Source organism: Zeugodacus cucurbitae, chromosome 3, assembly GCF_028554725.1.
Source record: "Zeugodacus cucurbitae isolate PBARC_wt_2022May chromosome 3, idZeuCucr1.2, whole genome shotgun sequence".
In the NCBI taxonomy this organism is placed as follows: Eukaryota; Metazoa; Arthropoda; class Insecta; order Diptera; family Tephritidae; genus Zeugodacus; species Zeugodacus cucurbitae.
In genome coordinates this window covers 6,918,472-6,930,105 of record NC_071668.1, presented here as the reverse complement: position 1 = coordinate 6,930,105, position 11,634 = coordinate 6,918,472, and the positions used below count along the sequence as shown (strand labels likewise).

At 35.2% G+C, this 11,634-nt stretch overlaps 5 protein-coding genes and 1 long non-coding RNA gene across 6 annotated transcripts in view; 4 read left to right on the top strand and 2 right to left on the bottom strand.

Annotated features, from left to right (window-relative positions):
• The window catches only part of LOC128920250 (uncharacterized), a 61,942-nt gene extending 61,633 nt beyond the window's left edge, over positions 1-309 (bottom strand). Inside the window, exon 1 of the long non-coding RNA XR_008470358.1 lies at positions 157-309. This is a non-coding gene — a long non-coding RNA (uncharacterized LOC128920250). The remainder of the gene's footprint in view (positions 1-156) is intronic.
• Positions 310-602: 293 nt separating this feature from the next.
• On the top strand, positions 603-3,335 carry LOC105217938 (uncharacterized). The gene is made up of 2 exons (XM_011193203.3): positions 603-925; positions 1,010-3,335. Exons 1-2 carry the CDS (start codon positions 770-772, stop codon positions 2,861-2,863), a joined length of 2,010 nt encoding a protein of 669 aa, XP_011191505.2. The 5' UTR covers positions 603-769; the 3' UTR covers positions 2,864-3,335.
• Positions 3,336-3,662: 327 nt separating this feature from the next.
• On the top strand, positions 3,663-7,126 carry LOC105217939 (vam6/Vps39-like protein). The gene is made up of 9 exons (XM_011193204.3): positions 3,663-3,814; positions 3,888-4,156; positions 4,217-4,420; positions 4,485-4,737; positions 4,803-5,062; positions 5,127-5,507; positions 5,570-6,090; positions 6,156-6,558; positions 6,627-7,126. Exons 1-9 carry the CDS (start codon positions 3,745-3,747, stop codon positions 6,933-6,935), a joined length of 2,670 nt encoding a protein of 889 aa, XP_011191506.1. The 5' UTR covers positions 3,663-3,744; the 3' UTR covers positions 6,936-7,126.
• Positions 7,127-7,246: 120 nt separating this feature from the next.
• On the bottom strand, positions 7,247-8,765 carry LOC105217936 (uncharacterized). Its single transcript, XM_011193201.3, has 2 exons — positions 8,312-8,765; positions 7,247-8,232 (listed from the first exon to the last, which is right to left on the bottom strand). Exons 1-2 carry the CDS (start codon positions 8,661-8,663, stop codon positions 7,400-7,402), a joined length of 1,185 nt encoding a protein of 394 aa, XP_011191503.1. The 5' UTR covers positions 8,664-8,765; the 3' UTR covers positions 7,247-7,399.
• Positions 8,766-8,839: 74 nt separating this feature from the next.
• LOC105217935 (39S ribosomal protein L27, mitochondrial) lies at positions 8,840-9,570 on the top strand. The gene is made up of 3 exons (XM_011193199.3): positions 8,840-9,007; positions 9,070-9,233; positions 9,293-9,570. Exons 1-3 carry the CDS (start codon positions 8,944-8,946, stop codon positions 9,494-9,496), a joined length of 432 nt encoding a protein of 143 aa, XP_011191501.1. The 5' UTR covers positions 8,840-8,943; the 3' UTR covers positions 9,497-9,570.
• A 380-nt stretch (positions 9,571-9,950) lies between these two features.
• Positions 9,951-11,315, top strand: LOC105217934 (60S ribosomal protein L27a). Its single transcript, XM_011193198.3, has 4 exons — positions 9,951-10,091; positions 10,378-10,695; positions 10,919-11,054; positions 11,237-11,315. Exons 1-3 carry the CDS (start codon positions 10,089-10,091, stop codon positions 11,045-11,047), a joined length of 450 nt encoding a protein of 149 aa, XP_011191500.1. The 5' UTR covers positions 9,951-10,088; the 3' UTR covers positions 11,048-11,054; positions 11,237-11,315.
• The last annotated feature ends 319 nt before the right edge of the window (positions 11,316-11,634 follow it).

Here is an 11,634-nt window from a genome sequence, read left to right as displayed (position 1 = left end):
TATCCACACATAAGTACAATATTCAATGCTGCCGTAGCGTATACGTAACGTTCATAGATATATATTCTCAAATCGGATACGATAAAAATATATACAAGTAACAGCTATTTTAAGAATTTCCTGTTAACTATTTGTGTATTTTAACGAAAGATTTACCTTGTGATACGTTCCAACTGTTCCCTTTGTTATAAACAAACTGCCTTTACTTGCACGACTATAATGTTTTAACACTTTAACTATTTATCACTTATTTTAACAAAATTGCAAACTTCCGCAGTTTCGCAAAACTTTTCGCGTTGAAACTTCAAATAATAATAAATGCGCAACAACCGCCAAAACAATAGTGTTGCCAGATTGCTATATTTTATGGATGTATGACAAATTTTCAAATTACCTACAGTTAAGTTACATAATTCTTCACAATTATTTGCAAAACAATACACGACTTATAAATTGATTTCTTAGGAATGATATATGTGCATATAAAGAGCTGCTGTAGAAAATAATTAAACAAAATGCCGCAAAAGGGTTAAATGCAAAATAAATGCATGTGGCAACATGTAGTGATACAGTTTCCAGCTGGCGAACTGTCATCGACCCAATGAGTTTTTGTTGCTTGTTTACCAAAGATTTTTGCACTATCCTCCGGTGTATTTGTATTGTAGAATATTGTAGTCTTATTGTCTAAAATTTGCAAATGGTGTTGTCCCCGCTGCCAAATAATAATCACAACAATTAATACTATTATTAAAGTATTTTTGTGCGAAAAATGTCAAGTTGGAATAATATATGTCGTGTTTGTACCAGTCCTGCTGAATATGAGCTTTTCGAGAAAATACCAGCATATCTACATGCCAGCTCAAATGATTTTCTGCATTGGCAAAAACCAATTAATGTACTGCTTGAAGAGACAACGGGACTTAAGGTAATAGTGCTGTTATATTTTATATTATTAAATTTCTTATAACTTTATATATACTAAATTATTTCGAAAATTTTATGAACATAGTGTGCCGAGAATGATGGATTACCCAAAAAGATATGTGCACTTTGCATTTCATACTTAAAACATGCAGTATTCTTTCGTGATCAATGTATTAATAATAGTTTGAGTTTAAAAGCTATAGATTTATTGCGTCAAAAAAAGCAAAAGAACAAACAAAATGTAGATAAAGACAGTATCTTGATTACAGCACAACAGCTTAATTTTACAAATGAGCATCAAGTAGATACTAATCTACTCAACAATGCTTGCTCACAAGATCAAGACAAAGTGTGTAAGCAACTGCTTAATAATACTGTACAAACGACAACACCCAGTCCACAAAATATCGAACAACAAATGCGTTATTTAAACTTACTATTTAACAAAGACAAAAATACCGGTCTGCATACTTATAAACGCAAAAATGACGGAATTAAATTAGGTTTGGGAAAAGTCGAAGGCGGCGGTGATGATCCATATGCCGAAGAAGATTTGGAAACAGAATCTTCAAGTGATGAAATAGAGGCAGGCGCAATGCCACAGAACGAGGACATTTTCTCATACAGTGAAACAAATTTCCAAGAGGATGATATTATGAACTTAGACGAGTTGGGCGCTGCTATCACTATCAATATACCAGAAAGCTGCAAAGAGCGCAAATGTCGTGCTTGTTTCCGGCGTTTTATGTTCGAAGATTCGCATAACGAACACATGAGCACATGCATCGAATACAAATTCCTTACATATATCGAAGAATTGAATAAGCTACTGTACATACGAAGAAATAAGGCAGTGTCGCCACACGAATTCGTGCGACGCATGATTTTTGCGATACGCAAGACATGTGAGTGGCTAAAACAAGCTAATTGTGGTGACATGTTACTGCCAGACTTGGTGCAAAACGGTAATGGCGCCGAAGATAAAAGTAGAAAGCCATTGGAGGTTGAATGTAAAAGCGCTGCGGCTACATCAGGTGAACAAAAACAACCAAAACGTTCAAACGTGAAAATTTTTAGCAATGATAAATTGCGTAAACCCTTTGAATTGCCAAAACAAGAAAAAATGACTGATTTACCAAATACATCACATTCGAATGTACTCGAAAAAACGACTAAAATAACTGAGTCTTCTATCGACAATATCTTAAGTAATACTCAAAAGACATTACGCACCGCAACTCCGACGCCTATAACAAAAAGCAACAATATTTTATATGAAATCGAACGTTCACAAAGCAGAGGATCAAGCGTATGCCCTAATATTGATTTGGAAACGAAAGCAGTAGCTAAAAAGCCCATCGCTGTTATAACTGCTGCGAAAAACACAACAACTAACACAACATCCACAACAGCCACAGGTAGTAGACCGTTGAACAGTGGCGCTAGCAATGCTGGTGGTGGTAGTGGTGGTGACATGCCAAGAGATACCGCCGAGCGTTTAACATTCCTGCAGAAATTACAACGGGCAGCCAACCAAACACCAACAACTGCAAACTCCAAACACACTACGCCAGCTACGCCAATGATAAATGTGCGTAAAGATTTGACAACTGCTACGTTATTTTCGGGCAGCGAACAAAACACTGCATCGCCTGCTACAGCTACGCCAAAGACCATTCCTACGACCAATACGCCGTTACATCGGAATCTCAGCTTCAGTGCTCGTTGCAATCCATGCAATCTACTTTTTGAAACACTCGCTGCACTTGAGGTACACAATGCAATGTATCACAATCATATGCCTATAATGTTTACAAGAACAACAACAGCGAATACACAACAGGACGATGCGGAGCGAGAGGCTGAACGTAGGCGTATCATCGCACTATTCGAAGATGATGATGACGACGACGAAGAGGCGGAAACTGGCGGTGTCTAATGCCATACAGTATAAAAGATTTATTTATTTATATTTTTTAAAAATTTGACAACAATTTGTAAGTCATAATTGTGTAAACAAACAATCTGTTCAATTCACTAAATTATTGTTTATTAACTTTAACAAATATCGCTTGCGATATGCTTTATTTCTATGCATATGCATATTTTTAACACATATTTATAACAATTTGATGTAAACAAATATTTTTGTTCATTTATTTGAGTACATCAACATTGATTTTCTAACTTTGTGATTTAAAGTCTGAACAAATTGTATCCAGAATTTATATTTTTATGTCGAACAACGGATATTTCCAATTTTTTATTTATGAATATTTTATAAACTCTTGGTATAAGTGTCATTTTGAAACAACTAAATCATTGTAATAAAATTGTAATGTCCAGTAATAATCGCCATAGCATTTTTAAAAATATATTGACTCCAAAGGCCTCACAGAGGTGTGCAAATACATGTTTGTTTCATTTTTTGCGAGATTCCCTTTAAATTTGAATGTTTATTAATTTTGTAGATTGTTGTTGTAAGTATGTAACGTGTAGACGCAAGTATTTGCTTAGCCTAAAAGTATGCACTTAGCAGCACAGCTGTTTCTTACAGGGGCGTTGTGAAGGCTATCACAAAGAAATAAACTAAAATAAGTAAATATTATATATTATTTATATATACATTATATTATATTACATGTTTTTTATAAAAATATTTATTATTTGTTTTTAAAGCTTTTTTTTTGTTAATTTTAAAAATATGAAACACATTTCTGAACACACTGGCAACGCTTAAATTGTTGTATTTACATTTCTAGCAAAATTGCATTTTCTTTATCAGACAATATTTGCTAAAACTAAATATAAACGTAAAAAATGCATCAAGCTTATAATGTACACAAAATTTTGAAGCAAGGTGTTCAAATAGAATCAATTGCCGCCTATGGTTAGTAAAAAATATAATTGAAAATATTCTACAGTACATAGTTATAAAATTACGTTTCATCCATCCGTTACAGATAACAATGTGATACTTGGCACACGCAGTGGTCAACTCATCATGTACTCCGTTGGCGAAGATGGTGCTGTGGATATGCTAATGTTTAATAAGAATTTCAGCAAAAAAGCAATAGTACAGATGCAGGTCATACCAGCGGAACATTTGCTTTTTGTGCTCACCGACAACGTAGTGCATGTTTGTGATATTAGTCAAGTCGGTAGTAATTTCACGTTTATACATAGTGCCATGGCTACAAAAGGCTGTACGCTCTTCGCTTTGGACGTAAAGGTAGGCTAATGCATAGATATATTGCACAGACCTTGTAAAGCGATATAAGAAATATTTCAGCCCACGAAATTACCAAATGGCGAGATGACCACTGTCATTGGCATTTGCTGTGCAATAAAACGTCAATTACAATTCTTCTATTGGAAACAGGATAAGTTAAACACGTTCAGCTTTAGTATCGAACTAAAAGATGTGCCGAAAGCACTTTGCTGGGTGGACGATGCCGTTTGCATTGGCTTCAAGGATGAATATGTTATATACAATGTAAGTGTGCAGTAACCGTATAGCTAAAAAAAAGTATTCTAAAGTGATTGCAATAACAACTCAGATGCTCGCTAGCAAACCTGAAAAACATGATTTGATTGTCACCTCGTCGTCACACAGCATGGATCCCTGTATTTGTCTTATAAAACACAAAATGCTTGGCGTCTCCAAAGATCTATATCTTGTGCCCATTGATCCTAGTGACTATGCTGATGAAAAACTAAAGGCGCACAGTGCATTGGAAGGAGCAGTTGGTAATGTTGAAGTTAAGAACAAACCCAAGTTAGTGATGTGGAGTAGTCCTTTGCTTGATATAGGTAATTTTGGATCATAATTGTTCTTTTGTCTACAAAATAATAACTTTGCTTCTTATTTGTACTAGTTTGGGATGAACCCTATGTGATTGGACGTGTGGCAAATGGTATAGAAGTGCGCAGTATGGAAACCGGTAGCATTAATAAAGACACACTGGTACAAACCATACCAGAATTAAATAAAACGAAACTGTTAGCGCGCTCTGGCAAAGGTACCATATTTGCCGCAGCAATATCAGAGCTATGGTGTATACGTATGGTAGAAGTGCCGACGCAGCGTAAGATTTTGTTGCAACAAAAGAAATTCCAATTAGCCATTGGCTTGACGGTAATAGTTTGAGCTTGATTTGGATAAATTAATAAGTAGAGATGTAAAGTATATTTCAATATAGAAAATATCCGAGGAACCAGATGATATCAAAGCATCAACAATACGCGAAATACACATGCGTTATGCACGCGAGCTGTTCTCCAACAAACAATTTAGCGATTCCATGAAAGAATTTGAAAAAGCCGCTGCTGATCCATATGATGTCATACGGCTATTTCCAAATTTGCTACAGGATCAGGCGCTCAAGTCGACCGAAGTAGCCGTGCCCGCGCCACCCACACCACAGTTGGAGGAAAAAGACATGGAGCATGCGCTGTTAGCCTTGATCGAATTTTTGGCATTAGCACGCCAAAAAGAAGTTGTGAAGCTACGGGACACTAAAAGTACATCCAAATCACTATTGTCCATTATCGATACAACATTATTGAAATGCTATTTGCAGGTTAGTTTTTCTAAGAGAAAACATACTGCTTGACCTAACTGACTAATTTTCTTTTGTTACAGACCAATGATTCACTTGTTGCGCCTCTACTGCGCTTGAATCAATGCCATTTGGAAGAGTCGGAAAAGACATTGAAAAAGCACGACAAAATATCGGAGTTGATTATACTGTACCAAATGAATGGGAAACACAAGAAAGCATTGGAACTGTTAAAGGCACAAGCTACCGTTGAAGGTTCGAGTCTGTATGGTTATGATCGTACAATTAAATATTTACAACAACTGGGCAGTCCACAATTGTCACTAATTTTTGAATTTTGCGACTGGGTGTTGAAGGAAGCACCCGAAGAGGGTTTACGTATTTTTACGGATAATTTCATTGAGGTGGAAAATTTGCCACGAGCTAGTGTGCTCGATTTCTTACTAAGCCGCCATAAGGCCTTAGTCATACCATATTTGGAACATGTTATTAATGTATGGAAGGACAGCAACACCTTATTGCACAATGTATTGACAAAACAATATCGCGAAAAGGTGCACAACTTGCTCGAAGAAGTAAAGAAAGAAGAAACGTCGGACAAGAGGTTGGTTTTACTTTATTTAAGTCATTACACCACGTCAATTAAAATTTTCTTTATATAATTGCAAGTGATGCGGTGGAAAGTTTGCAGAAATACCGTGAGAAGTTGTGTGAATTTTTAAAGACCTCACAGAACTATTCACCGGAGGTAGTACTGAAAGAATTCCCAACAAATGAACTGCTCGAGGAGCGTGCATTGATACTGGGACGCCTAAAAGAGCATGAAAAAGTATTGGCGATATATGTGCAAGTACTCGGTAATGTACAGCAGGCTGCTGAATATTGTGAAGCGAATTATGAAGACGACAAGAACATTTTTGCCACACTACTCACGACATTATTAAATCCTGCACGACAACCGCCATACGAAGATGTCGAATTACATCCTGATTTTTTACGACCCAACGAAGACATCATATTGGATTTGCTAAATAAATATGCGGAAAAAATCGATCCATATGTAGTTATACCGGTAAATATTATATGTGTCATTAACTGTACATACACATTTGATTTCTTTGTATTTATTGTTGTAAACAGTTACTGCCGGATGATATGCCAGCACAGCCCTTATGGAATTACCTAGAAATTGTATTGCGTGCCGAAATGGCGGAAGAGCATGAGAGAGAAATAATGGTTGGTATGCTCAAAGCAGAAATTAAGCGTGTGAGGAAAGAAATACAAGCCGAGGAGAGTAAATACGTCGTATTAACGGAGTTCACAGTGTGTCCACAGTGTAAGAAACGTTTCACAAATCCACCCGCTTTCGTACGTTATCCCAATGGGGAAGTGGTACATCTGTCTTGTCACGACAAATACGCGCAGTCGAGTTCGACTTCTAGTAGCTAGATATTTAGAATATTACATTAGAAGGAATTGTAAATATTATAATCACATAGAGGTATGCACGGCGACTGGCAATCCATTTCCACAGCAGTCAGAGTCTATGTAACCGGAACGAAGCCAGATTTATATCCAAAGTCTCTTTTATTAATATTAATTTTATATAAATTCATAATAAACAGTATTCTTAAACAGTCTTCAGAAGTTTCAGTAACACTTTAGAAGGCAAATAAAGTTATTGTTTCTATCCCAAAAGCATAGTCGAAAATACATAATCCTACGAGCCCCAGAAGACCCAAAGCAATCAGCAAGCATAATTTATAACCATTCGGTGTATATTTTATTCAGCGACAATAACAATAATATATAAAAATATCGAAAAGTATAAAAATATCGAAACAGTGTATTTCACTTAAAACTTCACAATAATAACAATTTTTATTCAAATTACTTGTTTTTTTTTTTAATCCTTAAATTGAATCTTCCGGTAATAATTTCTCATAATCAATGTTTGGAATCTGTAGTCTATCTAATTGACAAGGCAACGGTTGTGCACTCTTTTCGTGTATCAAGTTTCTTAATAGATAAATGACTTCCAAGCTTAGTAGATCCTCTTCGAAGTGAAATACTTTGTTCAATAAATCTTCCAAATGTGTATTCCACACGGTGCGTAGTAGTTGCTTCATTGTATGGATGGCCGTTGGCACACATTGTACCATATTTGATAATATTCGTATAGCATAAACGATTCTCAGACGATGTGTTATATTTCCAAAGTCTGGTGTAGTATACAGATTACCCAATACAAAATCAATTAAGTAATGTGTTTGTTCAATATTAAATTCATTTCTAGGATTCACTATATCAGCATCGAACAGTATTTTTAAGTGGTATTCAGCTGCAACACTGTTGCGACATTTTTTGATCATATTGTCTTTGAGAAACACTACATCCTCTCTGCGAGCTGCACGATTTGGGCCCTTCACCAGAATCTGTAAACAAACTGCGGCGTCTTCCCTAAATTCATTTGCTATATTTTTTTCACCGGCAACATCAATGTATATGTAAAAAAGTTTCGGTATTATATCCGCTTGCACTATCGTTTGAGCCGCTTTGGGGCTCGTAGAAATAATATTGGCAATTATCCATAAGGATGTACGTTTCAAACGCTCATCAACGCTATTCAAGCATGAGATTAAATTGTTGCCGGCATGGTATAATATTTTTTCACAAATCGGTGCATCACCAAGTGACAGATTACAAAGGCACTCAAGCGCACCAATTTGACGTCCCGAATCGATGCCTATTAATACATAATGCAATTTAATATTTTCTTAAAATAAATTAACGTTGATTTTTGGATTATATTGCAATCAACTAACCTGCAATCTCTTTTGCAATAACTTGCAGAGCACCTTGCGCTTGAAAGAACAGATTTATATTATCCATACTCTGTAGGAATGCCTCACTCAGTTTATGCATTTCCTCCGCAGAGGCATGTTTGCGACGTGTAATTCGTATAATTAAGCCAAAGATATCTTGTTCCGTGATCTCATCTAATTCCTCCACTTCTTCCTGAACTTCTCCTAGCCCAAACCGTACAGTATCAGTGGTCTTGGCGCGCTGCTCGTCCCGATGTTGTTGAGTGTATTGTCTATTTTTATTGCGTATATGCTCTGTAGGCGAGCGGACTGTTGGTTGCGAAGTTTGTGGTTCATCAGAGTCTACATCCATTTTTAAAACAATTATTTTTAAGAAGCAAAAGAAATTAAATACATATAAAATTTGCAAATACCGTTACTTTTATGCTATTTTTTTGCCGCTATATTAAAACCGACGGTTCATATGCAAAAACAAAAAACAGTAAAAATATAGGCAACCCTACAAAATTAGAACAGCTGATATTGACATATAAAAAAATTTTACGCCGCACTGGTGGTGCTAGGAGATTACTGCTTATGGAATCACTGTGAAACAATTAACTTTGTGTATTTATCAATTAAACTAAAACATAATGTCCTTTAATATAATGCAAAAGTTGTCACTGCTCAGCTTGAAAGCGGATCAACCTTTAATAAGTAAGTAATTCGATTAAAAAAACTCAGAAGTGTTTAACAAATTATTTATGTTTATACAACAGCAACTATACGTAACGCTAGCAAAAAGACCGGAGGCAGTACTCGTAACAAGAAGGGACATCCGAGACCAAAACATCGTGGTTGGCGTGTACAAGACGGGCATTGGGTTTCACAGGGCACATTACTAGCAACACAATTGACGACTCGTTTTCATCCAGGCATGAATGTATGCTAACAATAAGCAAACGTATATGTATGTAAGTGTATTAACACCTTCTTATGCAGGTTGGTTTCGGTAGAAATGGGACGCTCTATGCAATGGAACATGGAAGAGTATACGTTACATGTGAGCAGTTGGATCCGGATTGGGATCACACATGGGTGCAGAGAAACTACGCCGGCCGTGAGGGACAAACGATATATAAAAAGTTTTTCAATGTAATTCCAGAACCCCAACACCAACGTTTTCGTCTAATAGAGGAAGTTTAAAGATTTTGTTATGTTTTTCCTTACATTAATATTGGATTGATAAAAGTAAATAAAACAATATAAGGTGTAATATATATTTTATGATTTGACTGTGGTTAATAAAGGAGATTGTATGTTAAATATAAAACTAGTTTGCTAAAGTTCTCACAGTTTTCACGAAGTTTAGAATAAATGTAGACGGAGCTCCGTAAACATATTTAGATACATATAAATATTTTTTATTAATTATATTTTTTTAAATAAAGTTTTATTTAAAATATTGGGATGCAGTATACCATGGAAAAAGTTAATGTTTAAATATATATTAAAATATATTAATTTAATTATAATATGTAGGCATAAATTAAAGAAATTATTTTTAACAAACAAATTGTATTGGAATGCATATATCTATATTGTTTTTGTAAGAATTTATGAACTATAATTTTTTAAATAAAATTTAAAAGTTAATTGGAAATTTGTCCCTTTAGTTAAAAAAGTTAAAGCAACCCTATAAGCGGAAATAAAATAGCGCACTTATTTGACGTTAACTCTATGACAGCCAACATGGACAGCCAACTTAACTTATTTCTTTCTTTCGTAAAGTTTCAAGATGGTGAGTGGACGTCGCAGTATGCTTGGCTGTCATAATTTCAATTTTTTGGAATAAAAATGTTGCATTCTAGAGAGCAGAGTTATTCGAAAATGCAAATAATTTATACATGCATAGAGTGTAAAGCAAGAACGCAGTGAACTGTAAATGGAAGAAATTTTAAGTTAATGTGCGTATATAACCTCAAAATGTAATTGTGACAGCCAATGTAAACTTTGCCGATGTGTATTTCAAACCAAACACGTGTGCTCTGGAAATAAATAGTTATTAAAACAATGTACTTTTGCAGTCGAACATCAAAAGGAAGAAGACCAGAAAGCTGCGTGGTCATGTGAGCCATGGTCATGGTCGTATTGGCAAGCACCGTAAGCATCCTGGTGGTCGCGGTAATGCTGGTGGTATGCACCATCACCGTATCAACTTCGACAAATACCATCCTGGCTACTTCGGCAAAGTTGGTATGAGAAACTTCCACTTGCGTCGCCAGCACAAATTTTGCCCAACACTCAATTTGGACAAACTGTGGTCTCTGGTCGGTGCCGATAAATTGGAGGAATTGCAAAAAGAGAAGAGCAGCAAAGCCCCAGTCGTTGATTTGGTGCAATTCGTAAGTGTTTTCTAACAATAAGTATTATTGTGTAGTTAAATTCCTGTTTAAAATGAAGATACATTCCAAGGCGTCGGGCGGACTGAATGCGACCGTACAATTGCTCTCCCCATGTAGCGAAAGCCTTTCAGATTAAACAGAAAATTAATTCACATAAAATATACTTTATACTCTATTCGAATATTTCGAAATCATTTATTAAAATGTTTCATTTTCTTTTAAGGGTTACTACAAACTTTTGGGTCGTGGACATTTGCCCAAGCAACCCATTATTGTTAAGGCCAAATATTTCTCCAAGAAGGCTGAAGACAAAATCAAGAGTGCTGGAGGTGTCTGCTTGTTGAGAGCTTAATTTTAAGGTAAATATATGTAAAGGTTTTAGTTGGTTTTTCAATCACAATGACGATTTAGCTATAAGTCAGACTTTTGCTGAATGATTTTAGTTCTACCATAACTGAACTGAGTACTTGAGAATCTAAATACTTTTTTCGAAGTTTAATTCCAACAAGTTCTAACAGATTTTTATGTTTTTTATTTTTAGGTCCTCTTTCCAATTTACGTGTGACCATCAAACATGTGTGGATTTTATAAATAATAAAAGATAACAAAAAAATAGAAAATTTGTGTTATTATTGGCTAATTTGCTTAATGTTTATAGTATGACGCTTTGCGCAATTCATTAGAACTGGTGCCCATTGAGGTCTTCCAATACGCTGCATAATCTTATCCGATTTCTGGCTAAAGGGATGTTAGGATTATTTTATTCTTGCGATTCATCTATATCCTAAGATATTGCAATGAAATGTTTGGTCTTCTAAAAATCCCTGAGTATAGGGTGATTCATATGATAATTATTTAAATTTAAGTTACACAAGGAATCAGTTTCAATTTTTGTTTAAACTATTTAAATAAACACATCTTTGCGTAATTTTAAAAAAA

What these genes read in the sequence shown, in the direction of transcription:
- LOC105217935 (XM_011193199.3), top strand. Translation starts at nt 8,944, where the DNA reads ATGTCCTTTAATATAATGCAAAAGTTGTCACTGCTCAGCTTGAAAGCG. An exon ending in AGCGGATCAACCTTTAATAA is followed by an intron (nt 9,008 to 9,069) that starts GTAAGTAATTCG and finishes TTTATACAACAG; the next exon opens with CAACTATACGTAACGCTAGC. An exon ending in GTTTTCATCCAGGCATGAAT is followed by an intron (nt 9,234 to 9,292) that starts GTATGCTAACAA and finishes CTTCTTATGCAG; the next exon opens with GTTGGTTTCGGTAGAAATGG.
- LOC105217936 (XM_011193201.3), bottom strand. Translation starts at nt 8,663, where the DNA reads ATGGATGTAGACTCTGATGAACCACAAACTTCGCAACCAACAGTCCGC. An exon ending in TATTGCAAAAGAGATTGCAG is followed by an intron (nt 8,233 to 8,311) that starts GTTAGTTGATTG and finishes ATGTATTAATAG; the next exon opens with GCATCGATTCGGGACGTCAA.
- LOC105217934 (XM_011193198.3), top strand. An exon ending in TCGTTGATTTGGTGCAATTC is followed by an intron (nt 10,696 to 10,918) that starts GTAAGTGTTTTC and finishes TTTTCTTTTAAG; the next exon opens with GGTTACTACAAACTTTTGGG.
- LOC105217938 (XM_011193203.3), top strand. Translation starts at nt 770, where the DNA reads ATGTCAAGTTGGAATAATATATGTCGTGTTTGTACCAGTCCTGCTGAA. An exon ending in AAGAGACAACGGGACTTAAG is followed by an intron (nt 926 to 1,009) that starts GTAATAGTGCTG and finishes TTATGAACATAG; the next exon opens with TGTGCCGAGAATGATGGATT.
- LOC105217939 (XM_011193204.3), top strand. Translation starts at nt 3,745, where the DNA reads ATGCATCAAGCTTATAATGTACACAAAATTTTGAAGCAAGGTGTTCAA. An exon ending in ATGAATATGTTATATACAAT is followed by an intron (nt 4,421 to 4,484) that starts GTAAGTGTGCAG and finishes ATAACAACTCAG; the next exon opens with ATGCTCGCTAGCAAACCTGA. An exon ending in TAGTCCTTTGCTTGATATAG is followed by an intron (nt 4,738 to 4,802) that starts GTAATTTTGGAT and finishes TATTTGTACTAG; the next exon opens with TTTGGGATGAACCCTATGTG.